The sequence below is a fragment of the Podarcis vaucheri genome (assembly GCF_965113315.1).
Source record: "Podarcis vaucheri genome assembly, chromosome: 11".
Lineage (NCBI taxonomy): Eukaryota > Metazoa > Chordata > Lepidosauria > Squamata > Lacertidae > Podarcis > Podarcis vaucheri.
Window position 1 is genome coordinate 37970906 of NC_138749.1, and position 27630 is coordinate 37998535.

Here is a 27630-nt window from a genome sequence, read left to right on the forward strand (position 1 = left end):
AAAATACAGCTCTCCCAAGGCATTAAACACTCTTTCAGGCACTGAGAAATCCCAAGTGTTTAGATTTACTGCAATTATCATCACATCGTAATGGCGTATAAACCAACACATAGAAAGATTTCAGTAAAATAATAAGCAAAAACATTGATATTAATTATAAAAGCCCACAATCAGTACAGGCCTAAACCATGTAGAATCTGATGCATCTGAGTCAAAAATGGAATTCTCCAGAATATTTGAAACAAAGGCTTAATTCTAATATATATATTTTTAAAAACCACACACACACACACCCCACAACACAATCTCTGAGATTGCAACATGAAGTGGTAGACTGGCATGGAGGGAGAAATTTCTTAAGCTTTCCCCTGTGCACCATCATTCTGCTGAAAATACATACACACAGCCTCCAGCTGCTGTCTAGTCTTGCTTGAACAAAGTGCAGGTACCTGCATTTTTTTTCTCTACAGAGGATAGAAGCCACTGTAGGAAGAATTTCATTAGAGAACCAAGGGGCTGAAAAACCCCTCTCCCCAGCCCCATGTCAGTTCACTTCCAATTATAGCCTCAAGACATTGACTTCATGCTTAAAGAAACCTGACATTTGTAAAACAAAAAACAAAAAAAGCCATCTGAAAATAGAATCACAGAATGAACATAAATTATTTTTTCATTCTCAACCCCTCCACAAACAAATTCAGCCTTAGATGAAGGTTTCCACTCACTTTGGGGTACATTCCTAGGCAACCAGACTCGGAACAGACTTGTCCCTGGTGCCCCAGAAGTCTCTACTAGTTTCACACCATTCATAAAAACATTTTATACGAATAACAATTTCTTACAAAAAAGATTATTATGCAGGAAGTTAAGGAACAAAACTGAAGTTTTTCTTTGTGGCAATTGATTTCTGTCCCAGAAATCAAAACCAAGCAACATATGCTAGGACATGGATATTTGCAGATTGTTCCAGTACTTGATCACATTCTGAAAGATATCCTTGATGCAGAAGTTCAGTGCCAACAGAAGAGTAAATGCATTATTTTAAATTTCATGTGAAAATTGCTAGCAATGGAACAAAGTTATGTCTTATTGCAATCATCAAATGTCCCTGAACTGTAGAAGCAGCATTGCAAATTCCAAAACAAACATTTTGCATGTGTTTCAACACATTATACACATTTAATCATCAACACCACCAAACTTATATTATTTCCTATGCCTGAGAAGGTGCGCCAAGGTTCACCTCTAAATAGCAAAAAAGAGATACTGATACATATGCAAATTGGCAAAAGCTTTGGTGCAATATAGTATAGGGTTTGGTAATTTCTCAGCTCGTATTTGCTTAATTCATGGAAATATTTATCAGGCTCTTCATCAGACAGAAACAATGTTTTACTCTGTGCTTCCCAAGTCCATAGACATCTGCTGGAATCTTTCATGCAATAGGTAGATTCAGTTGAGCACAAAACAAACTTCCACTGATTTTCAACTGGTTTAATGACAGACTCCTTTTAAAATATGTTGGAAAATTGATCCTAATTGTTTAACAAACAGGAACCTTGACTTTTAAAGAACAATTGCTAAGTGGATGTTATTGCCATGGGCTTCCATCTGTCAATCTCCCAGTGAAAATGACACTAGGATGCTGCTGCGGCTGAGAGTTTCTTGTCTAGCTCCAAAGCTCGAACATCTCCATTAGCTTTGGCATTTGCTACAAGAGCCTGCGGAAGAAATGGAGGAAATAATAATGTTAATGCTGAAATATATCTTGGTTGGAGAGGAATTAAAGTTAAAGTTATTGTAGCCAATGCTACTCCAACTCAGAGTAAGTGTATTAAAATTAAGGAACCTAAGTTAGTTATGTTAATTAATTTCAATGACCAAGAAGGACTAGCGTTCCAGAGAAGTTGTCATGGGCCAGGAGTCAGCTTTGCCTGCTGAACAGCAGCCCAAAGGGGGAGAAGGCAGAGTGACTCCACCTGCAGCTGACCAGCCTTCAGGGTCATAGAGGGAAAGGTGCTGATGAGAACCAGCTGGCTTCAGCCTTCCTAAGCAGAGCTTCCACCAGCAGTTAGATGCTGGAAACAGCACTTGTAGTTCCTGGCCCTACCTTGCTGCTTCCTGCTCGTCTTGACCCTTGATCATCAGATTCCCAGACCCCTGGACCGTCTAAGCACGTGGATTGATGTTTCCCTGACCCTAGGACTGGACCTGACTTTGGATGCTGACTCTGTCTCTAGGCAAGTACTCCTCAGAGACTCTTCTGGTGGGCTGGCCTCCCACTCCACATTGTTGCTCAGCAACAAGACTACAACATAAGTTACAAGCAAAGGAGGTCATGTGGCTGATCCCAGGCTACAAAGGCCTAATATAATTCTACCTCTGAGCTATGTCCCCATGGTAATTCTTCTACTGACCAGAGGGAGATGAACACACTCCCTCTGCTAAAGCATCAGTACACCTGACATTTTGTTCCTGACACCAGCGTACTTGGGGTGCAGCAAGGCAGGCAGCCCACGAGCCCTCCTGGTCTCTAGTACTTAGGAGAACCATGTGGCCTTATCTAATTCCTAAGATATAGAATTCAAAAGGTAAGTGGTACTCACATCTATTAATTCATAATCATCTTTGGCATACAAGTGTCTTAAGAGATACCACCGGGCAACTGATGCAACAGTTTCTGGATACCCAGGTTGATACACCACTCTTTCTAGCATGCGGCGAGTTTCCCTACAAAGGAAACAGAAAACGTTGCAAAATGCAATGAGAAAACTAGAAAACAAGAGTGAGTCTATAGCATTGTAAGGGCTCAGGTTTTAACCTTGCTTTCAAAAAGCAAAATTTATATCTGTACAGCAAGCTCTTACATAAATCTGGGGCACTTGCAACAAAAGAGCAGGGAACAAGCCTACTGCTGGAGAAAAAAGAAAATAGTGGACCACTCCATTAGAACAACCTGTTACATGTCACTAATCTCCTACTGCATGGACTCATCATCACTATGTCAGGCTGCTTTGTTGTGATTCAACAAATAATTTACACACCAGAACTGGAGAACTGGATCCTGCTGATGGGCTGGAAGCTTAAGACGACTTCGTTAGGGACAAGCCTATTAGCACAAGGACTTCTACCTGCACAATGGTACTTCCTCTCCTCTCCCTGTGTCCTCCAATCTGCTCCCAAGGGCTGCAGAAAGCTCCAGAACAGATTTGGGGGAGATATGTAGAAAGAGAACATCCCATGGTGCAGTTGGAAGTCCTTGTGCAAGAAAATTACTTTATTGGATACAAACCTTCATTTCACAACCCTCTGAGAGGGAACTTTGACGACAGGTGGGCAGAGGAGCCCAGCTGACCAGTGGCTACAGTGAGCCCCTTTGAAGTCTGCTTAGTGGTATGGTTTGAATTCAAACCACACCTGCAAAGGGACACAGTGCAATTGTCAGTGATCCCCACTTACAAAGGAACAATCAGGAACTTTAAGGTCCTGATTGTTCCTTTGTCGCCATGTTCCTTTGAAAACAGCCTCATGAGATAATCAGACCCATGGGCTAGAGCTTTGCCACCCCCTAGAACAGGTCCATGGGGGGCAGCTAGATACACTTGCCCCAGGCCTCAGAGGGTTAAGCCAGCCAGGAGGCCCTGCCAGGGGCTTGCCAGACTTACGATGTCATGCCAAGAACAAGACTCCAGCCCTGGGCTTCAGATAAGCTCTGAAAGGACCTTCCTGGAGTAAAATGACTGAATGTGCATCCAGAAATGTTGTTTGCTCTCCCTCTAGTAGCTCCTGTTCTTGAGGAAGCAAGTCAGTGGAAACTTCATAAAAATCTACAATTGCAAACATCATTTTCATATTATGAATAGAGAGCTTCTCTAGATCTTTACCATTATGGGTGTTTTTTTAAAAATCTTCCATCCGTCTATTTTGTATCTTATTGCAGTGGAAAACCTGTGGTTTCTCCCTACACTTTAGCCCCCTTATAAAGCAAAACCTTATTAAAATCCTGCTCTTTATAAAATTTACCATCTGGACATTTTCTGAATTAGAACATATGGGCACGTTACATTAGGTATATTTTAATTATAGCCAAAATGCTGACAAAATGCATAGACAGTTAACATATAACATACAGATCAATGCACACCTTGACCCCATTTTGCGGTTGTACTGCAGAAGTGCCTGCAACAGAACACCCAACGGACAGAAGGAAAGCTTCAAAGCTTCTGTTGTGGCTTCCTGAACCAGGGATGGCCAGTGATCATTTGAAATATTACCCTTTAAACAAAAACAAATTTAAAAACAATGTTTTATATCATTGTGTCATAATGGTCAGTGGTTTTAATTGCGATGTTGCTTGACAGATTGCTTACCCATGTACCACATAGATAATTATGACCTGCATCTTTGAATTATAATGTAATAAAACGGCTTCCTAGAATTGCTGATGTAACAGAACAACCAGGACTACCAATCTATCTTCCTAGAGGTTGTTTTTTTTAAAAAAAATGTATTTTCAGCTTTCAATTGATAGTTTCAAACACTATCCTGGACAAGTGGAAGTGCGACGTAATGCATAAATATCATTTTGAAAGTTTCACCTGCATCTTAATCATGATGATTATGATCTCTTATCATTCTCATCGCAGAAAAATCCCTGGACAGTGATAGATCAACTCCTAGAAAACTCACTTGCCAGCTTCAATTAAATTAATGCAACATGTTGGCTGAAGTACTTTTGAATCCACAAACAGAATCAAAATGTACGGGCAAAATGGTTCATCCATACAAATTGCATAAGGGTATTTCTGCTGATCAACCTTCAGAGAAAATGTATTACGAAAATAGCAAAATAATTATGAAAGGAAGGGTAAAAGCAGTATTTCCTACTGTCAGATGGAATGGTAATCTATGCAGACGAGATGAAGCCTTTTCCAAATAGTGCTTAAGCCAGAGTTACTGTTCTGGCTGTCACCAAAGTGTTGGACAAGCACATTTTGAACTTTCATTATTCCAACTATCCAAATGTTAGGAATCCATATATAGTACTGAAATAGCCTGTAATCTATCTTGCTGGAAGCTAGAGCACTATCTTACGCACAATTGTGAGATGAGAAGCACCATATTACGTTTTAAACTCAGTTCACATGCAATCAGTTCATTTTATCATATTGTTATTACTACTACTTTTTAAAAGAATCAAAGCAGCTTACGAGGATAAAATAAAAACAGATAAAATCAATTTAAACCCAGAAGATTTAAAGCAATGTGCAATATAAAATTCCTGTGCAACACAATAAGGACGAAGATGAGCACTACAGCAGAGACTAACTTAACTACTAGGTAAATAAAAATGTCTTAAGCCTGCCACCTAAAACTGGACTATGACAGTTTCAGGAGTGTTTACCTACAAAAACATTCCAGAAACCTGGGGGGAAAGGACACTGAAAAAGGCCATTATTGTGTGGTCATCCTTTGCACCTTTCTCAGGTGAGGCACATGGATTTGGGCCTCTGATGAAGACAGGAAGGTCCAGGCGGGTTCATATGGGGACAAGAGGCCCTTGAGGTATTGAGGTCCTCAGCTGCTTCATGCAAAACCAGCACTTTGAAATGAACCTGTAAACTAATTGGTAGCTAATGCAGCCTGGCCAGACTTGGTGTGAGATGCTCAGACCTTCTGGTCCTGGTGAATAAGCTGGCTGCTGAATTCTGAACTTCTTTCTGTAGTTTCCAAACTGGTTTCAAAGGCAGCCCCACATATACAACATATTTATTAACTTGGCTCTCTTACCATGCAGATTTCCAGGGCAAGCTTAGCAAGCCTTAGTAGACTAGAGAGCTTTCCACTCCAGTGGCCCTGCTGAGATGCCAGTTGCAGACTTTTTCGGTAACACATCTCTGCTGCAACCATCATTCCCTGTGAGTGGTACACTTGAGCCAACCACTGAAAGCAGAGGAGCAAAGTTCAAATTTCATATTTTTCTACGACTACTGCCTATCAAATTCCTTGTCTTATAATTCTATTAAATATTCTTTTAAAAACAAAACACTCAAATGGTGAAGATTGCTTTTGAGTAAAAATACAAGCATCTGCAGAAAAGAGATACCATTTCTTCAAACTATAATCTGCAATTCTATATACAGTTTTCCTGACTGACTTATTAGATTTGGGTAAAATGGATCTTAGAGCTGGAAAAGGTAAATGAATTTGCACATAGTTTGAATTTGCAATCTAATTTGGGACTGAAGGGAGGGACCTAAAGATGACAGACAGCTTCTCCCTTTAAGTGCCACAGAGCATAGCATAAAACAGGATTATTAACCTGCTGCATATGAGACATACCCACAGACAAGAGGGTTTCTGCAAGTATATTAAGTTTTGAATTAGCATGTGTAACATCTGCTAGCCACAAGGAGCCTGTACTGGTCCTAGTACTAGCCAAAACGGATTAGCAAAATGAGGTAGCTGCTACCAGGCAAGCAGATGACTCCCACACAATTGACTCTGGTGCTTTCTATTTTTTATTTTATTTTTTTGTGGGCACTCACACAGCCATCGTTAAACTGGGATATACTGGCACTCCAGCTATCCCAACTCAGCACACACATTTGGGAAACGGCTCGAGAGGAGCTGATCATGGTGCTGAACAGCTAAATCCTCCCCTTGAAAAGTTTTCGCCCGTCTGCTCAGCACACCCAACTCACAGTCTGATGACAGAACCACAGAATTTAACTCTTGCCACAATAAGGTTTCACCAAATCCATCTGCATTTTCATTTTTCATTATATCATAATCTGTCCTCTGCATTTCCCACACAACACTTAGGTCTAAGTCATTATAATTGCATTTTTGCCTCTGCTCCACTCATTCAGACATGCAAGTAATTATTTAGGGCTGGTGTGTGCAATCTTTGGTCTTCCAGTCGTTGCAAACTGCAGCTTCTACCAGCCAGGGATGCCAGAGTTCAGCAGCATTTGGAGGGCCAAAGGTTCCTCATGCCTGATTTAAGGGCTGGTCACTCACCAACTGCTCTGCCTGCCTGAGTTCCTTTAATCTCTTCACAATTCCCCTTGTGCTCCTACACTTTACATACCCCTGCTGAGCATCTGACTGAGCTTTGCCTGTTCAAGTGGTTGGAGCAGTCCACACTGCAATGACTTGTTGCAAGTTCTACTTGTTCCGTATTAATGTGGTTCAGGCACAGAGTACTGAAATTCCTATAATTTTTTCCAGTCTAATCAATAATAGTCCAACTGTTAGAATGACTTTTTTTTAAAAAAAAAGAACGATGCTGGCGGGGAACTGTAGAAGTTGAAACTTATTTTATGTGAGCAAACAGAGAGAACTAAGAAAGAGAGAGTGCACAGTTATGTTGGGTGCACTAGATGTGCCTATATTGATAAAATCAAAATTGTTAAGCAAAGTTCTGTTACGTAACATGACTGCCAAACTAGATTAAGCTGGGCTAATGGTGGTTGCCCCTATGTAGCTCTTTCCCAAGCAAGCTATTCTCCTTTTATGACTTGGTGATTGGCCCACATTAGTAGTGGTAATATTGGAGGAATTTCAAAGGAGGAAAGGGGAAGTACGTGAATGGGATGGGGGGTTCCTGGGAGAACAGAATAATTCTTAGTCATAAATGACTTCCCTGTGCAGATCTGTGATCTAAAGCTTTTGTTGTCAAGAAAGAGTGAAACAACAGCTCAGTGCTTAACTACCTTTTGTTCTTTTAGTTCTTGGCTCTGACATTAAAACATCTTTGCTTGCAACAATAAAATGCAAAAAGCCATCTACTCTGGGCAATGTATCAAGTGCATTTATCTGCACAAAAATGGCATCAAAGAGAAAATCTCAAGGCTTTAATTCTAAACGACCAGCTGAAGGAGCTTCCAAGGACCAATGTGCTGATACAAAATTAATTTGCAGTATTTGTTCATCTACAGGCTGTCATGTCAACTTCTATTGATTTAAGTAGAGTGATGTCAAAGGTGCCACGACGGCTAAACAGCTCAGTTGTAAGGCTTGCTTCAGTTGCAAAAAAAAATGTCACAATTGGATGCACCTTTGTCTCTCTCATGATTGGACTTAAACAACCCCCGATTATGGATGCACCTTCATCTGCCTTGCAATCCCTTTTGCAATCTGACTTGAGCTAGCCCCATTGGTGGCCTGTGCCACACAAGGTCTGTCTACTACAGGCTTGGCTCTCCCCCCCCCCCCCATTTTTAAAGGCTTTCATTTTACAAATGGTAGCTCCAGATGCTTCTTCCAATGGATGTCATAGTCAAGAGTGAAGAAAAGGTGAAAGACAAAATAAGTAAAACAAGAAATGATCTTTTTTTTTTAAGACCAGGAGCTATGGTAAGAAAAGGACAAAATACTGAGTTAAAGCTAAGTGCTGAGTAGTATATAGAATGAAGAAAGAAACAAGAATTGGTAGTAGGAATTGCTACTGTGAAAAGCCTTGAAGCAGAGGTGAGTCAGGGACAGAACTAGGGGAAAGACAATCAAATCTGTGTCATGTGGCCCTAGCTGGCCTCTTCTGGATGACTCCAGCATGGCAGCCAATATGCATCACTGGTTATCCAGCACTACAAAAGGGAAACATTTTGGAATCATGGATCAGAGAACTCAAGATTTCAATACACTGAAATATAAACAGGGATCAGAAGCACTAAGAAGCCAGGAGGAAAACCAAAGATTGCCAGAGGAGCATTTACACACCTGTTTGCCCGTATGAACAACTCTCCTCGTTCAGAAACCCCCAAGCTATTATAAGCTAATACCAATGCCCTCCCTCTCCCCGTTTTATTTCTGCTCATAATAGTAGTCTTCAGTCTTGTACCAATTTTCCTTCTCACATCTCTTCCCAGCTTGCTAAATTAAGAGCTGGGAGAGGCGAGAGGAAACAGCAGCTCAAAGAGTCTAAGTTCCTGAATCTCTGCAATGAGAACTTTTCTGAGTATGCTCAGAACATGCATTAATGATGTGAACCCAGGGAACTGGTTTAAAAAACTTTTCTTCTATAAAACGAAGCAGGAGGAATACAAAACCACACCGCATTGTTCCCATCAACAAAGCAAGTTCAAAAGCCTTCACTGAAGATCCAATAACTGCATGGGAAGCCCTCGCCCATCGTTTCTTAAGCTCATTGAGTCTGTTTTCCTTCTGGCTTCACCTCACCATCTGGTAAGCACAGGAAAGTGTAGAGAAGGGCAAATGAGAGGCTGGTGATAGTGGGGGAACAGCTCCCATGGGCTGAGACTTTCCAAGTTTTGTGCGATTCAAAAAAAGCTCGAGCTGATTTTGTCTGCTTTCCAGACAGATTTCAATGGACGTTACTTCTAGGTTGTGTTTAGGTGCAGCTCTCAAGTGCAGCGTTTCTCAACTTTCGTACTACCAGCTGCTATTATACCACATTGTGATCATAGGATAAAGAGACCCAAAACCGCAGGGCAAAAAAGCACATCCAAACTTACATGCCAAGCTGTAACTGAAGTAGAGTTGGACATCACTGCCTTCCGGAGCTCTTCCAAGATTGCATCAGGAAGTTCTTTGTGAGACTGCCAAAGTGGTTTGCACTGAACTTGCCTTAAAAGCAAGTACAGAGTTGGCTGCTCAGGGAAAATTTTCAGTCCCTAGAGGCAAACAACATTTTGAATTGAACACAGAAAATCATTCGAAGCAGTTTCAAAGAAAAGTAGTGCCTTCATATGAACAGTGGAGTGACTCGGAGGAACTACGGCATGCTCATCTGTCAATCCGTAAGCAAAAGGGGTGGGGGGAATAGTGTTGCTTCTCTAACAACAGGAAAGAAGTAAGAGGAGAAGGCTCAAAAGATACAGTCATACCTTGGGTTGAATGTGCTTCGGGATGAGTGCGTTCGAGTTGCGCTCCATGGCAACCCAGAAGTAACGGAGCGTGCTACTTCTGGGTTTCGCCGCTTGCGCATGCGCTCAAAATGACATCATGCGCATGTGCAGAAGTGCTGAAACGTGACCCGCGCATGCGCAGACACGGGTTACGTTTGCTTCTAGATGTGAACGGGGCTCCGGAACAGATCCCGTTCGCATTTGAGGTACCACTGTACAGTTCTTTTTCAACAAGCCAGTCAATACTTTCCCCACTGAAACCAAAATCGCCATGACATTTAATAATTCCCAGTACTTTTTGGCAAAGGAACAAACCCAGACACAACCCTTACAGAGAGGAGATGCGACTCCAAACATATTTTCCCAGAAGGCAATAACAATTTGTGTCTGGGCAACTCCTGGAATAAATCCCCCTAAAGAAGACAACCGAAATGTGACAGAAATCACTCACTAAATCAGAGCTTTCCAAACTTGTCAAGTTGGTGACACACGTTTTGGACACACATCGTTTCGTGACACAGTAATTCAGTTTTACTAGCAAAACAGAGGTTAAACTACCCACTTTCCAGCCCCAGGAAGAGTGCGAGGAGTGCTTGTGCGACACACCTACACACTACAGCCGATACACTATCATGTCACAACACACAGTTTGGAAAGCTCTGTGCTAAATACTCATTGCACCTTTGTGACCTTGTCTCTTGAAACTTTTCTCAGCTATTACACAATACTGGCTAGGGACAAGGGTCAGCACATCATTTATTTCTTTTACTGTGGTAGAGATGGAAAACTGACAAAGGCTTGGCCATTTCAAGCTAATACATTTATTAGCAATTCTGAAGTGAAACTTGTTTGTTTAAGGAAAACTAAAATCACTCTCACACCTGTAATAACTACAGCCATGCATCCAGCTGTTCTTTTGACACAGTTTTACTCTCATGCATTCTTAAATCTGTCTGTGCTTGGCTTCTCAGAGCTTAAATGCATGACCTTTCAAACACCCTTTCACACACATGAAGAGGATCCCTAAGTTGAGAGAGAGAAAGAAAGAGAAGACCTGAACTACAGGACAAACCTGTATCAATACAGGACATAGCATTTAACATTGAAATACGGAACAGACCTGTATTATACAGGACAAGTGGCAACCCTATATGCTGATAACTGAGTTATTACTAATGCATACCTTTGTACAGAGTGCTTCAGCTTCCGAAGTTCTACCTGTCTCATTTAAGCTAGTAACAGCTTGGAAAAGAGACCATTCTTCAAGAGCTTGGGCATAAGAAGTTGGAAGATCCTTATCTTTGACTAGAAAACATGTAAAGGTCATTATTTGTCAAAGCCCAATCTGCACCTACATAAAGTGGTATTCATTATTATATTTTTTATAAAACAACAAACATCAAACATCAACAACATTGATAAAAGTGGTACTCTCATTCACTAATCATTTCAAATGAGAAGAAAAATTTCTAAAGGTTTCCTCTCATAAGTAACTATTTGTAACAATGCAAGGGCTTACTTTTAGCTGAGATTGTAGCTACAATCGTTTTTTCCAAATCTGTTCTCTTGGGTTGTGTATTATGCAGGCAAACAATCGTGTTTTCAGCATGACAAGCAGCCAGGAGCACAGCCCAAGAAGCAGGGTTATCTGAAATAAATATGAGAGAACTGTCATTTTCAAGGTACACTAAGCAGTTATACATGAGAGTGTACTTAGTGATGCAAAACCAAAGAAGTAAAATGAATAAATCCCCAGAAGTTTGCATGCCCAAGATACTAAAAAACTGACATTCAGTTTCAATTCTATAAATGTTTAATTCTTTAATTATTTCTATGGTTTTAAATAATTCTGTTTTTTATTTGTAAGCTGCCTTGGGAAAAAGTGGAGTAGTAATAGTATTAGTAGTAATCATCATGACCATCAGGTTAACTGCTCATTTTGCAAACAGATAAAATTGGGGAGTTTATTATGAAAATGTTTATTGCCTTTGCTCATTAAGAGTGGTGAGCTAACTGTAACTTCATTTTCTATGTCGCATAGTTTAGAGCCAAGATTTTTTAGTGTCCCAGAAAAACTAACTTATTATGTTCCTCAGTTACAGCCCTGAATCTGGTTTAAAATTAAGGATTTAGAAGTGAAAGTTACCTGGAGAAAGATGGACTGCCTTTTGGATATTCTTCAATGGATTGTTTTTTTTACTTTCCGCTGTGTGGCATCCTAACGCCAACTGATTAACTGCAGTGTTCAGCAAGGCTCTCTAAATAAGGGTGCATGCACAGCAAAAGAGAACTTTAAATATATTCCTTGTCTAATGAAAAGCATCACTCTAAATTCTCGATGTAGAAAAATATTTTGATAAGGGAAGATATTAACCTTTCCGTGGTTTAAATCGTGAATATGAGCAATAGTTCCTGCAGCAGCCCCACCCTGCAAGATAAAATATTGATCTGATTATGGTATGACAGAGTATTACAAGTCTGAGGCATCAATTAAGTCGGATAATTCTTCTGCCCTTTGGATGAACGCATATGGAAATGTCAAATAAGTTTGTATTTTTAAATACTCTGACTTCTTAAAATGATTGGGGGGAGAGAATCAAGCTGTAAGTTGCTCCCTTGGCCCTCTCCTTTTTTCTACATATTTGTTGGCAATGTTCCATCCCATGGAGGGAACAAGCAGAGGCAGAAGCACTCTCTACCCTATTTGCGTTGGAAGGAAAGCCTTCCTCCTGCAGGCATGAGGCAATTCCTTTTGGGAATGAGGCAGGAGCATGGGGTTAAAAAGTCCACCACAACCATGACATGGTCCCAATTTAGCTCCCCCCCCCCCCCAACTACTTGTAGAAGAAAAAACAGCTATGCAAAGGCAAGCTATGCGACAAACATCGTATCCAGCTTGGCTCTGAGACAGGGAACTCCATGTGCTGAGCAATTCTGCAGTAGCAACCATCATTCATCCTTACTTCTTACCCTTCTGAGAAGAGGAATAAAGGGTGAAGGGAATTCTGCACAGGTTGGTAAATGCAACCTGATGGCACAACTGATAGAGATGTTATAAACCTATTTGTAAAACAGTGGGATGTGTAACATTAATGCCAATTTGGCAAGCAGATCGTCTGGAAGGGCAATTGTCTAAACAATTAACAGTCTTGCACACAGTTCTTGGTGCCAAGTTCTTATTTATTTAATGATAGTTCAGCATATAAATAAATGCCTTGATTCTATTTCAACCTATGCATATTCACCTTTGCATTTTGTGGTGTATACCGAGGTACCAGTTGGGACAGGAGAGACCACAGGGCAGGATCATCTGGGTTGCTAGAGAAAAGAGCACAGTAGTTTTAAATTGCCATCTTATGCGGTAGCAGAACCAATCAACATGGACTGAAGTTATACAACTTGTTCTCTGATTGCTTCTAAGTCAGCAACTTCTAACTTACAAGGCAGAAAAGGAAGCCCTCATTTATAAAATGATAGTAGTTTAAGAATTGGGGGGGGGGGACATAATCAAGTGCAGGAATTAGTCTAAGAGCAACATACATAACAATTGGGTTATTAAGTTTTAAATCTCAAAATTATACTGACAGATCAAGGTTTCAAATAAGGGAGCAAAAGTTACTCAAGATCAAAAAACATTTCTCTTATCAGCTGCAATTATTGATAGATCTGACCAAATGAGTTGGGATTTATTTTTAGCCAGAATAGAAAGTAACTTTTTTTTCTTGCCATTTTGAAATTCGGACACTTCTGTACTCCTGATAACAGAACTGAAGTGCAATAGAGCTCTCTATTAGTTTTTGGGTTTATTAGTAATGCATTGGAGGTGAACTAAGCTATGAGTCTCACAGTTGTGAATTTGTTATTACTAGTTGATATCTGATTAGATACCGTGCTGAGATTTTATACACACAAGATGATCGTTCCTAAATTAAATATTATCAAAAGGAGCAGCATGAAATGTTACAATTTCACTGCTACTATTTTTAGCATAAAATATTTAACAGGAATATGGGGAAAGCAATCAACTGAGTATGAAGATTAGGTAGTTGCAACACACTCCAGCTTTATCAGATGAAAAGCTAATAAATAATAATTAGATAACCCTCAGTTATTGAAGCAACAGAGAAATGGTCCTTCAGAGAGGACAAGAAGTTTTGAAAAATCTGTTTCCAAGCAGGTTCATTTGTTTCAATTGCACCTAGTGCTTTTGAAATTTAATCAGTTATCCACATTAAGTTGGGAAAGTTCACTTCACAGAATTTGGCTACTTAATGGCTTGATAAGAACTCTCTGCACCACCATGAAATGAAATAGAGAACAAACACAACCAGAAGAAAAAGTTTGACTTTGAATAAAAAATGAACATGCCCCAGTGTAAAAGTTCAAATCTCCACTCAGCTCAACTCAAGTATGCAACTCATAGGGCAGTCTTGGCAAGCTTCTTTCCAGCCTAGCTTACCTTGCAGGGTGGTTTTATGTCAAAAGAGCACTCCTTGGAGGAACAGAGGGATACAAATGCAACACAATTCATTTTGGAAAGTACAGATTACATACCTGTGAACAGCTTTTGAAACTTGTCTCTGAACAGCCAGATTTCTGCCTTGTAATGCATAGACAGCTGATGTAAGAAGGCACCTCTCATAAACATCATCCTTTCTTTCTGCTAGCTTTAATAATTCTTTCAGAGCTGCCGTTGCAAGTGTAGCATCCTGCCTTATCAGCCCTAAAGCGCACAGAGCTTGCAGACTTCCTATATTAGGTTCCTGTAATATAGAACTGTAAGTACAACACAGATAAATGGTTACTCACTGCACTATTACCATAAAGTAAAACATGAAGGATCTGTTGTTCACATGGGCTAGAGTTCACTTGGAGTAGAATGCAATGTTGTGCTGTATGTGTTCCATATGTAGACGATCCCCAGGTTTAGATCCTACCATCACCAATTGCTTCTTTTAACTGGATAAGTCAAGAATGCAGGCCTCTACCTAAATACATAGTTCTGGGATAGATGAATCAATGGTCTGACTTTGTTTAAGTCAGCCTGATATGTCCATCCTCAGATCAAGATAGCTGAATTTCTACTACTAACAAGTACGGTAACTACATCTTTTTAGTGCACTCATACAGAATCTTGCAGATATACAAGATTCACATTACTGGCAATGCCAAGTTTAGTTTTCATGACACTACTCTCCTTGCCTGCTGCTGAATCTACAACTCATAACCTATTGAGTTGTGAATTATATTTTCCCCTAAAAACCTTTTCACATGCAACCTCCTTGAGATCATCTGGGGCAGTGTAATGCTACTAGCTATGGTGACTATTGTTCTGCCTCCATAGTTGGAGGCAGTATCCTTTGTAGCTAATGTTTTGATTGCAAATGGAAAATCAATGCAAAGATCAGCTTTATTATACTTCTTACAACATCTCCTGTTGGCAACTGGGGGGGGGGGGACGACCTAAAAATCATGACTCATCAAAACTGGACTGAAAATTGATATGAAGAAATACAGTGAAACAACCTTGACCGTTGGCTGTTCTCCCCTATTTCCAGGCAAGACTGCTGTTCCTTTCTTCTTCTTTTTAACAGGAGATGGAAACTACATTCATTTTCATTTATTACAGCCGGTTTACTGAAGCAATATAAAACTTAGCTTCTAGAGCAATAAGTCTACATTTTACAGCACTGCTTTGCCCTTCCTGATAAAACGATGCATGTTTACCATTACTCTCTAAGATAAATGACTAATATTGTGTAGGATGCTCTTAGTGATTCAACAGATGGCTAAAACAAGAATGGTGTTGGAGTGGTGAGCATTCACATTTTCTTGTATTAGGTTACCAAGTGCTCCAGGCCTGAAGAATAGTTGATCAGAATCCTTTGCTATTTCAAGAAATCTGAGGTCTAATGGCTACAGGCATGAATTTCTGATCCATGTTAACAAAGTCTGCCTCCTCCCAAATGTTGCATTTTGGTACTGAACCCAAATCTCTGCACCCCTTTTCTGCTTCCAGTTATCAGTGCCATCATCTGAAGGCTTCATAGTACAGTGGTACCTCGGGTTACATAGGCTTCAGGTTACATACGCTTCAGGTTACAGACTCCGCTAACCCAGAAATAGTACCTCGGGTTAAGAACTTTGCTTCAGGATGAGAACAGAAATCTCTCGGCAGTGGGAGGCCCCATTAGCTAAAGTGGTGCTTCAGGTTAAGAACAGTTTCAGGTTAAGAACGGACCTCCGGAACGAATTAAGTACGTAACCAGAGGTACCACTGTAGACTGTTCAAAGACATTTTACTAAAAAAAAAAAAATTAATAGGGCAAAATGAAGTTAATGCAAAACATTCCAAATAGGTGAATATAAGTGGGACCGGCAACAGAATATTGGCTCTAGTAAATCTGGAAAAGGAGCATTACAAGTATTGTTCAGACCTCTGAATACTGCCCAGGAGGTGGGACAGGAAGAGGAGCAGCAGCAAGACACACACACAGAGAGAGAGAGAGAGAGAGAGAGAGAGAGAGAGAGAGAGATTGACTTTCCAATTGACATCTTAACTCTCCATTCTCAGTGCCTCTCAGTGCCTGAATCAATCAATCTTTACAAGTTCTGCCTCCTTAAGAACATAAAAAGGACCCGGCTGGATCAGACCAACAGCCCACCAAGTCCAGCATCCTGTTCTCACAGTGGCCAACCAGATGCCTGTGTGAAGCCTGAGAGCAGGAGTCCTTATGAGCTCCTCCCCTGTGTGTAAGAGTAGAAAGTGAAGGGGTCCTTCTTATCCTGTTTTGGGATATTTTTAAACAGGGCTTTCTTTAAATTCACAAAGTTATGTGTTTCTGCATACCTAGAAAGTCCTCTTAGCATGAAGAGCTGCTGTCTTGTTCTGGGGCGTCCCCATCTTGCTTTCAACCAGGAGGTATTTTAGCTACTCAGTTTACTGTGGGGTCTACAACAAAATGCTGCTGTGGACCCTTTCCACCTAAAAGGAGTGCTTCTCTTTAGGGCTCTGTCATGCCATTCCACCCAAGTAGGGCATTCTACTCCCTCTCAAGTTGCATTCTTTTTTCCTCAACTGTTACTTTACATTTGGTAGCTAGTAAGGCATATACAGTGCTAACAGGACTGTAGGTTGTTGGGGTTTTTTGCAGGGGGGGTTGTTCCTTTGTGTGTGTGTGTGTGTGTGTGTGTGTGTGTTTCTGAAGATATTTTGCAGTACAAGAAAATCACTTTAATTATTGACTTCTGTAAATGCAAGAACCTATTACATACCACTTAAATAAGAGGGTTTTCGCATCATCCACTTGATCCTGCTTGTACTCCATTATTGCAAGGGCCGTTAGGATATAGGCTTTGTCTTGCTCACATTCGGCAACAGAGAGTGCTCTCTCATAAGCTAGTAATAAAATAGGAAGAAAGCTTAAAAATTCAAAACAATAGCAAAAAAAGGAACCATGCTCAACTATTGCCTTGATTTCCCCAAAGACAAGCAGCACAATACATTAAAAAACATATTCTGTAATGGGCTGTTTGTTTATCACTCATGTGGTTAGAATGGGAATTTCTAAGTGCATCAAAACAGAGTTTTGTATTTGGTTCCAGCTTATTATTCTTTCAGGTAGGAGAGAGCAGAAGCCTTTAACTTGCCCTAATCTCACAGGCAGGATCCCAAGGGCAAAGGAATATCTGAAGTGGCCCAGTGAGGACCACTTTCAGCTTTGGCTCATACTCTCAAGCTTACAATCATAATTTGACCGAGGGAGCATGACTGGAAATAGCAAGTTTTGCCCTTTCTGAGTTGACTGCAAACAAATACAGAATACCTAGCTGAAAAAGCTGTTTAGTCAAAACTCTTCAACGGCAGGGGTCCACATATACATTTGCCATACTTATCTTGGCAAGTGTCACTGGCAAAATAATGACACTAGCCTTGTCCTAAGCTTGAAAGGATGATAGGTAATGGTTATCCCTGAAGGTGTGCTGCACTTTGAAGACATTCCAAGGAGCTTGGAAATGCAGTGTGCCTAATGATACAAACACACCCAGCATATATTTCCTAACTCAGATTTGTGCCCTGTTGCATTTTGCAGATGCTTGGAGTGCATCAGAAGCATGCCTGTGAGGATGACCCCCCATCATGAATCTTACGATGGCAGGGCTCAGGAAGAGAGCTGGGAAGTATTTATTCTGCCCTGATCTCTACAGGTGTCTCCTAAGCATAGAGCAACTGCAGTGATGATTTCCTGCTCCCACTTTTCAGCTCCAATACTGAAAGAGAGCTGGGAATATTCTATGTTGTACAGTCGTACCTCGGTTCCCATATGCTTTGGGAGTTGAATGTTCCGGCTCCTGAACGATAAAAAACGGAAGCGAGTGTTCTGGTTTTCGAACGTTCTTTCGGAAGCCAGATGTCTGACGCAGCTTCCACATGTTCCCATTGGCTGCAGGAGCTTCCTGCAGCCAATCAGAAGCCACACTTTGGTTTCCAAATGTTTTGGAAGTTGAACGGACTTCCAGAACGGATTCCGTTCGACTTCCAAGGTACGACTATTGTGCTTAGGAGGTTTGCAAAAGCTTGATGTGATGCTGGAGTCAAGACTCTGCCCTGCCTTGCTGAGGTCTGGATCCTGGCAACCACAAATTCTGGATGGGTGCTAAGACCGGCCAAAATTTATGGGCGCTCATAATATAGCTTGGGTCAACTGAATGGACCAATCTGCAGTGCATCTCATTTGTATGAAGAGAAAAGGTATCATTTGTATGCATTAGAAAGGTATTTGAGAGAAGATTATCTATAGAACCCCCCCCCCCAAACATTGGGATCTTAATGCATGTTTCTACATCACAGTATAATCCAGTTAACGTTGCAAATTCATACTAATTACCCTGAAGAGATGTTATGTATGTGCAACACTTACCCTTCTGACTTTCTTGGAAATGTCCTTTCTTGAAGTAAGCCTGGGCAATTCCTAAAATATCATCAAATTCTGTGAGACGAGTCAACAAGTAAGCCTGGATGGCATCATCATAATGACCTAGAGCACTTTCAAGAAGGAAAAAGAACAAAACTCATTCATATCAATTTCAGGCCTAATTATGAGCTCACAACAAATGTTTGGTGCAATCAAGCTCCATAAAAAACTATAAGGAGTAAATGCTACCCACTATACTGGACATGATGCAGTAGTTCATTTGTGAGCAACACTTAGTGCATAGGTCAATTCACCTCCAGAAATGATGTAGAATTGTTTCAAAATGGAATACTGCTATAAAGAGAGGGGAATGGGAATATAATTTAAGGTGCTGATCTTAAATTGTAAGGCCATGTGTTTGAATTCTGGCTACCTTAAAAATTGCTTCTCCACTGATGAACTTTGAAAACGTATTATTTATAAGATTTAAAATGCAATCAGAATACAAGGAATTAAGGTAAAACAACAACACCTTTAGTCTTCCTTCAAATCCTTCTTCAAAGCCCACCTTTTCCATGAAGCCTTGGGCAGAACTGCCTAGTTCACACACCCTATTCTAACCTAGACTGCAATTAAGCCTAAGCACATGCAACTGAAACAACCACATGTTATCTCTCCACGTCCCCTATCCTACCCGTTCTCTGTTGTTTCCCATGCCAAATTTTAAACTGAACTGGGACCTCCCATACACACTGGTGGCACTGTATAAATCAATCACCCATGATACAAAATATATACCCATCTAGTCAAAAACTAATATCCAAACACTGACACTCAGCAATTTAAGTTCTATGTGTAGGCTGGGATCCAAAGGAGAATGCCGTTTGTTCTGCTTGCATCTTGGCTATTAATGTCTGGAATCAATTATGGAATTAATATAGCAGATGAAGCAATCTTCTAATAAGAGCAATTGCTTAATGCAAGTCAAACCATTTACAATGTGACAGTCCATTGCACCCCTTGAAAACAGCAGAAAATCTCAGTAATTAAAATACTGGTGGATTCCTCATTATTTACTACTTAGATCCTGCCTTTCCTCCAAGAATCTCAAGGCAGAGTACATTGTTCTCTGTTTTATCCTCACAAGAACCCTGTTAGGTTGGTTGGAATGAGAGAGGACAACTGGTCCAAGGTCACTTAGTGAGTTTCCTACCTCAATGGAGATCCCAGGTTTGATATATGCTAAATTATGTCTTAATGGATTATTAGTATGAAAATGTATTATATCAAGTGACACAGGAATAACATATCCTAGTAGAAGCACAATGTGCAAATGCAGTAAGAGTCATATTCATTATTAAAAGGTTTTTGGCAATAAGAGTTCTTAATTTTAGGTGAAGATTAAAATAACAATTTGTCCAAAAATAAGCAGACTTACCACAGTGCTCTGCCATAATTTCTCATTGCTATACAGTACTTCTCTTTATCTTCAGAATTTTTTAACAGCAGAACTGCCCTGTAAAGTGAATGTAAAAAAAAAAAGGTTCAAAATTCTACATACTTATTTCAGTAAGATCACTTTATCCAAATTTTAAGAACCAGGGCTTGATTCTAGTAATTAAAATTATTTTTTAAAAAACTCTCAGGTATGCAAGCCCCATGTAGAAAGGGGGGGGGATACTATTTTATTGCATTTTTTGACAAAACCTTTATTTCAGAGGTGTATCTTTATCTTTCCAATTATCTTATATATCCTGTTTTATCTTCAGTGCTCAAGGAAGATTATATTTAAATAATGTTCGTTTCACACTTGCAAATCATCAATCTTCTAGTGTGACAGCAGCTATTCTCTGAAACTCTCTGCTGATTCATATTAGGCAGATTAATATTAGGCAGATTCATTGTATTGTTTTCAATGCTAAAACTTATCTGTTTAGGCAAGCATATGCAAACACGTAACTTTATGACATCTAATTGTTTTTTTAAAGTGTTGATTTTGTCTATATGTTGATCATTTTTAGCATATCTAATTCCTATATCTTGGATGAGCCGGGAACATGTAACACCAGTTCTGAAACAACTGCACCAGCTGCTTGTATGCTACTGAGTCCACTCCTCTTCAATGTACTTTCACTGACTTACAAAGGCCTATCTATACTTGGAATACCTAAAACAACACCTTCTCCTGTATAGACCTGCCCTTTTGTTATGATCTGCCAGAGAGCATCTCTTGTTGTTCTGCAGTTTACCTTTGGTAGGCATCTATGGCTTGCTTTTTCAGCTGGAGATATTCATTCAAATAACCAAGCATTATGAAGGCACATGCATCATTTTGGATTCTTTCTGCAATAACAAATGATGTACACACAAACAAAATGAAAAGAAAACCATTATTATTATTACTATTATTATTACATTTCAATTTATATACCACATTTTAATGCGTACGACATTAAAAACACATTATAGAACATCAACGATAAAAACATAGTAAAAAGCATACTGACACACAGCCTAATAATAAAATAGTCATCATAATAGCAGTCCTCTCCCCCACACTTTCACGTTTTTATTATTATCATTATTACATATTTATTTATACCCCGCCTTTCCCCCCCAATGGGACTCAAGGCAGATTACAGATAAAAATAAAAACAATAATTGAAAACTATTAGATATTGACAGAATAAAAACTATATACATATATAAAATCTGTTTAAACGACACCAATAATTACAATAAAAATAACACCGCACCAGCCCTTTCATTAAAAGCCAGTTGGAACAAGAAAGTCTACACCTGCTGGACAAAGGACAACAAGGAGGGAGCCAGTCTCGCTTTTCTAGGGAAGGTTTTCCTAAGTCTGGGAGCAGCCACCGAGAAAGCTAAATAATGCATAACTTAATAAACCACTGGGTTCCATTCTGACTTGACTGAGGTTTAAATAAGTGACATCCCTGATTACAAGGAAGAGAAACTAGGCAGCTGCTTTAAAACATACGAGAAATTTACCTGTGTATTTGGTCAGAGCAATCTGTGCTGTTGGAATAGCATTCATTTGAAGAATATTGTACTTATACAATTCAGTGTTTCGGTTGGTTTTGTCTTGCAGGGTTGAGCACACCCAGTGGGCATAACCTTTAGCGCCTTCAGTCTGATTGAACAGAAAACACAAGCGGAGTTAATAACTGCACAACTAGGAAGCCTTAAATCTTTTACTCCTGGTTTTAAGCTTATACTCCTCTGAAATGTATACAAAGCACCTGGATCAATACTGTTCGAGCCAAATGCCAGTCGTTTCGTTCATTTGGCTAAAGCCCCAAACGTATTCCATGTACATCACTCTGAAACAAACTCAGCCACCATGTTCCAGAAGATCTGTATAATACACCTGAACAAAGTGCACCAGGAACATGGGAAATTCTAGTGGCAGCCTTTGGACAGTCCCTCAGCTTCCTGTTTAACGGTCCGCAACCTGAAACAGGGTCAAGTGCTTACATGCATGCGGAGTTCAGTGGTATGCCTGAAGAGGTCCATTGTTTCATAGCTGCCTACAGTTTCTGCAATGAGCGCCTGAGGGGGGAAGCAAAGGGGGAAAATAGCTCATTGATTTGACATAACATGCACCAGCTTTGTTCCTCTTTATTTTATTTTTTTAATATTTTTATTGGTTTTACAAATTTTTTTATAGACAATGCAAACAAATAAAGAAACAAACAAACAAACATGTATAATTTCATCTCCTTTTTTCATAAACCTCACATCTCTGACTCCCCCAAACCTCCCCTTTCTACATCCCAATTTCCAAAATTATTTCAGCAAATCCTAAACTTAATTTTATCAGCTTTGTTCCTCTTTATAAATAGCTTATTCCTATCTTTTTCCTCACTAAAGGTTGTCACCAACAGTTGCTAAATTCATCTATGATAGAACTAAAATTCAGTGCAGCCAGTTCTAGTTAGGTCCTCAGGAGTAACACTCCCAAACCTGTAGGCTAGTACTCTGAGCACCTAGGACAGGCATCCTCAAACTTGGCCCTCCAGATATTTTTGGGACTACAACTCCCATCATCCCTAGCTAACAGGACCAGTGGTCAGGGATGATGGGAACTGTAGTCCCAAAACATTTGGCGATGCCTGACCTAGGATTTCAATGCATGGGTGATTAGATTCCTTACACAGAGGAAATGTCCTCTGCCCTAGTTGCCTGGGTACAGGAGGCCATTTTAGCTGCAGTGGTGCACCCCCATCTTTAAACCATCAAGCTAATGCAAACTGAGGGTGCTGGAGCCTGTATTTCAGGGTCCGTACTTCAAGCTCCACTGTGTTCTCAACAGTGCTGTTACAGTCTCTGAACAACCACCAGAGGCACAGCAATATCTTGGCACAGTGTGGAAATGCCACAAAATCCATTTTTGCCAGTTTCACTATAAAAGAATAGGTGACACCAAGAAAAGTAGGGGAATACAACGAACTAGAATTTGAATGAAAAAGAAAGGAAATAGTGAGGAAGTCTTTTTAGAAAGCCAGGTTTTATGGTAAGCCAGCACTCATATGCAGTAACTTAACTTGCAGGAGATTGATCAGATTCAGTTTCAATATAATCATAATGCCAATCAAAACACAGCTGGTATATGCAAGGCTGAAAGAAGTTTCTTAACATCTTACCTGCCCAATCCAACATGTTAGATAGGAGGGTTCTAAGGATTGAGCTACTTTGAAGGCTTCATGTGCTTGCTGAAAGAATATATAAAATTGATACAGAAGTGTTAAATTAGCTGACAGTGGCTGAGAATGTCACTAAGTATTTTTACAAGATACAAGTGAAATTGTTCCTTCCTCTCATGTTTGACTTACAAATAATGTAAGGTAATGCTATATGTGGCAACCTGAATACTGTAAATATTTTTAAAATATCACCGTCATTTTCTATTCCCCACCCCCAATGAACTAATGAAAAAGCTTGCATATGAGCCTGGATACAGTGAGCTTTGCCAGTATCTCTAGTAAGCAGAAAACTGGCCCTCAAATAAGACAATATTCCACCCCACCCCCCGGAAATATTACACAGAGGTCTCAAATGGAGGCCAGAAACTAGCATCAGTTCTCCCAAGAAGAGATTCTTGTTTTCTGTGCAAAACAGCAGCAATTAACAAAAGTTAGCTTGCCTAATTTATAACTCTGAAAACTTAGGAAATTGAGAGGGAAGCATGAACTCTCTTAGGAACTAAAGGCAAGCAAGGCCTGACTTTTTACCTTCACAGTTTATTTCTCTGTTTCTTATCAAGCGTAGTCCTAGTATGTTAGCTCTTCTCCTCCCTTCACAGAACCACCCTTTTTGATACCACAATTTACTCCTCTTCCTATTTTGGTTCATCTTTCAATATAATGCATCCTTCAACTCCCTGTACTTTTCCCTCCACAAGAGGTCTAGTGGGCAGCAACACGAGAACGGGCCTTTTCTGTGGTGACTCCCTGTTCATGGAATGCTCTCCCCAGTTAGGCTCGTCTGGCACCTTCATTACCTATCAGTGAGATATTTTTTTAATGCTTCTCTTTTTCCTTTTGGTTTTAATGTATTTGTGTGTAGTTTTGTTTGTTTGTTTGTTTGTTTGCTTGTTTGTAGGTTGGTTTGGGTTGCTCTGGGCAAGATAAAGCAGCTAACAAATTCAATAAATAAAATAAATACAATTTAAAAGTGTGTGTTAAAGTTTTTAAGGTTTTTGTTGCCACAGTCTCTGAAAGGCTTTTGTGACATCTTTGAGAGACAGGCAAGCTATCAATAATGCTGGCAAGGCATGTTCAATGGCTATGTTCTTTATCCCAATAAATATACCTTGGTTGACACTGACAATGACATTTTGGTGTTTAAATGGTCTGATAAGCACACTAAAACAGGAAGATACAAACTCTATTTTTTTACGGTTGGCACATCACTTAAGTCCTTCCATTTACGGCTCTGTCTTTAGAGAAGGTAGCACGTGCACTCATACTTATTTACCTCTATGTTTCCAGTTGTTAAGTACAAGACTCCCAAATTGGTCCAGGCAACAACATTCTAGACAAAACAAAGGTTACAAAAATTAAATTTAACATTACTGAATCTCCTTTGGAACAGATACACTTGTGTAGAACACTTACAATTTGTTCAGCTTGAATAGATTTGATGAATGCATGTTGTGCAAGGACATAGTTTCCAACACCTGAAAGACAGATCGAATTATAACATCCTCTGCTGTATTCCACAGAGCTCTGAGCAATTAAGAGAAGGACTATATTTTAGAAGTTTTACTTTGAAATGTACCTTTGCAACAGGCCACCACGCCCAGAGCATTCCAGTATAGATGGTTGTTACTGTCTAACCTCACAGATTTTTTAAGACACTGGAAGAGATTGAGAGTGCAGTGCTGTAATTCAATATGTTAATTGTTTTGTGTGTTATCCCAACAGGGTTTGTTTTTGAACACAAGAAGGTTTTAAAAAATTACCTGTACAGATTTCTCTAGCAGCTCACTAATCTCATTCTTGTTACTGCCCATTTCCGTAAGATGCTGTGCTTGATGATAGTAGTTTATCCCAAGATCACACCACGTATTTGGCGAAGACATCAGTTTTAATCCTCTACCATAACACCTACAGAAATATAAATCACAAAATTAAGAGTGTGATTTATATCAGCAAAACAGATGGGAAAGAAAGTAAAAAAACAAAAACATTAATTCAGCGATGCTATCAAAGGTTGTTGTGTTTCTATCCTGTCTTCCTGAAAACAAACACCTTTAAGGAAAGAGAGATAGGAACATTACACAAGCTTCATACTTGACAGCAATGCTGTTCAATGTAGTGACAGTTAGACAGAGAGAAATCTGAATACATCTTGGCCCACATGGCATCAATTTGGGGGCAAATTTAGTACTGAAGAATTGTAAAGCCACACATTCTAAAGGCAAGCATTAAAAGAGCCAAAATATGTTGCCTAGGCTGCAGCTGAGCAGGTGGAGTGCCAGAACCAAGGCCTAAGTTATTTCCCTCTCTTCATCTCTTGGGACCTGCTCCTCTCCCTGTTTACCCAAGGCATGCATAATCTAACATTTGGGGGTTTCACACAGTAGCTATGCAGTCTGCTGGCTCACATCTGTATGCCCACATCCAGTCTTTTTACCCTTTGCTCCCAGACCTGTCTTTGAGGTCTTTGCCCCTTTCTTTGATGTAAGGTATACTGATTGCTAGGTGTGAAAATATGTTTGAAGTATGGTGGGAATCAGAGCGATGGCTGCCACCCAAAGTCACTGAAATTTCCTCAAAGCACGGGGAAAGCAAGGTTAAGCACTTCCAGGGGAATGGGGGGGGGTAGTTTCAAAACAGCAGTCTATTAATTTCTCCTCCTCAGCTTTGAGATTATAGTTCTCTGGTCTGTGCTAGGCAAAGCAGTTCAGGTGAAGGCATCCGGACTTATAGGCCGTAGAATATTTTATAACACACGCTATACATTACCTTCCTCCCAGACTGAGCAGGTCACTTTTATTTAGCACACATTTGTCTGTGTTCTGACCAATAAGGAATCCTAAAACTTTCACATTCACTTTGGATGGCGAAATGACAGAAATACTGCTACAGGCATCTCCAAGCAGTTTCCAAAGGCAAGATACTTCAGGACGATGCTTTGCTGCTCTGAAAGGGGGAAGAAAAATCAGAAAAGTGGAGTCCATCTAATTTACCTGCTATCTTTTACAAAAGATAAAGCTAAAATCTTCTCAGCTGACAAAAAAGCATTCTCCTTACACGCCTAAAAACACCCCAAGTATCAACTTGTGAAGAAAAACCAATGGTGCTGGATTTCTTCTATATGCCTCAACGCATTCTACAGTTAATTCTTAACATCCGGTTACAGAGCTAGAGACTTAGGTGCATTCAACTCTTCCTGGATTTCTGCCCATCTTTCTGATCCCAAAATCTATGGGAGTTCCAATGAGCACATGGGCTTTGTCATTCCCTATCAATGCTGGGAACCTCTTTCAAAACAGGCATGAGGATGCATTTTACCTCCAATGCTGAAACAAACAGGAAATGGTCTGTATATTCAGGCATGGCCAAACTTGGCCCTCCAGCTGTTTGGGGACTACAACTCCCATCATCCATAGCTAACAGGACCAGTGGTCAGGGATGATGGGAATTGTAGTCCCAAAACAGCTGGAGGGCCAAGTTTGCCATGCCGGGATATACTGACCTTTATCATTTATAAGATTCAGCTCTCGTTTGTGTGTTTGCTACTACTTTACCATTTAAAATTGATGTTGTTTGTTGAAATAAGGCAACCCTTTAGCTGCTAATGGAGATTAATATACAAACACTAACCTTGCTAAAAAGCCAAGAGATTGTTCTATGTAGTCCAGGGCTTTCCCATCCAGGTAATCAGCAAGGGCAGTCTTGGCCATCATGAGATAACACTCTCCCAGACCTGAATAGAACTAACAGCCTGTTAATGTGTGGTAAAACTGCAAGAAGGATGAACTAAGCTCCTAAGTCTCATACAATGGCCGATGCTGGAAAACCATTTGATGAACACTATGCATATTTAGCATAATTTTACAATGCACATTACCAGAAATACAACAATAAGCTAAGGATCATGAAGATATTAGTATCACATATATATGCAAGTTATTTCCAAATAAGTGAATACAAGGAACTAAGGTGTGAGGGATATCTTTACCTCCTTCAAGATGTAGAATGATGGAAGAAGTAAGCAAGTGAATGAATTCTTCTCTTGATTTTTGTTAGAATACATAGAAGAAAGTACTCCTGCTAGCTATTTGTTAATCTCCCACATATTTAAGGTATGTC

The 27630-nt window shown here is 40.0% G+C and overlaps 1 protein-coding gene across 3 annotated transcripts in view; it reads right to left on the bottom strand.

Moving 5' to 3' along the window:
- Positions 1-42: 42 nt before the first annotated feature.
- SKIC3 (SKI3 subunit of superkiller complex) overlaps positions 43-27630 on the bottom strand; it is a 43995-nt gene continuing 16407 nt past the window's right edge. For all 3 annotated transcript variants that reach the window (XM_082191336.1, XM_082191337.1, XM_082191338.1), the window contains exons 18-41: positions 27142-27244; positions 26281-26457; positions 25275-25419; positions 25091-25169; positions 24928-24989; positions 24788-24844; positions 23455-23523; positions 22286-22360; positions 21800-21941; positions 21037-21130; positions 20226-20303; positions 18794-18918; positions 17148-17271; positions 14427-14648; positions 13118-13190; positions 12247-12300; positions 12019-12130; positions 11392-11520; positions 11056-11177; positions 9480-9638; positions 5791-5943; positions 4145-4275; positions 2607-2730; positions 43-1721 (exon numbers count right to left, since the gene is read on the bottom strand). In XM_082191336.1, the coding sequence (XP_082047462.1) occupies positions 1638-1721; positions 2607-2730; positions 4145-4275; positions 5791-5943; positions 9480-9638; positions 11056-11177; positions 11392-11520; positions 12019-12130; positions 12247-12300; positions 13118-13190; positions 14427-14648; positions 17148-17271; positions 18794-18918; positions 20226-20303; positions 21037-21130; positions 21800-21941; positions 22286-22360; positions 23455-23523; positions 24788-24844; positions 24928-24989; positions 25091-25169; positions 25275-25419; positions 26281-26457; positions 27142-27244 (2693 nt within the window). In that variant the 3' untranslated portion in view covers positions 43-1637. The remainder of the gene's footprint in view (positions 1722-2606; positions 2731-4144; positions 4276-5790; positions 5944-9479; positions 9639-11055; positions 11178-11391; positions 11521-12018; positions 12131-12246; positions 12301-13117; positions 13191-14426; positions 14649-17147; positions 17272-18793; positions 18919-20225; positions 20304-21036; positions 21131-21799; positions 21942-22285; positions 22361-23454; positions 23524-24787; positions 24845-24927; positions 24990-25090; positions 25170-25274; positions 25420-26280; positions 26458-27141; positions 27245-27630) is intronic.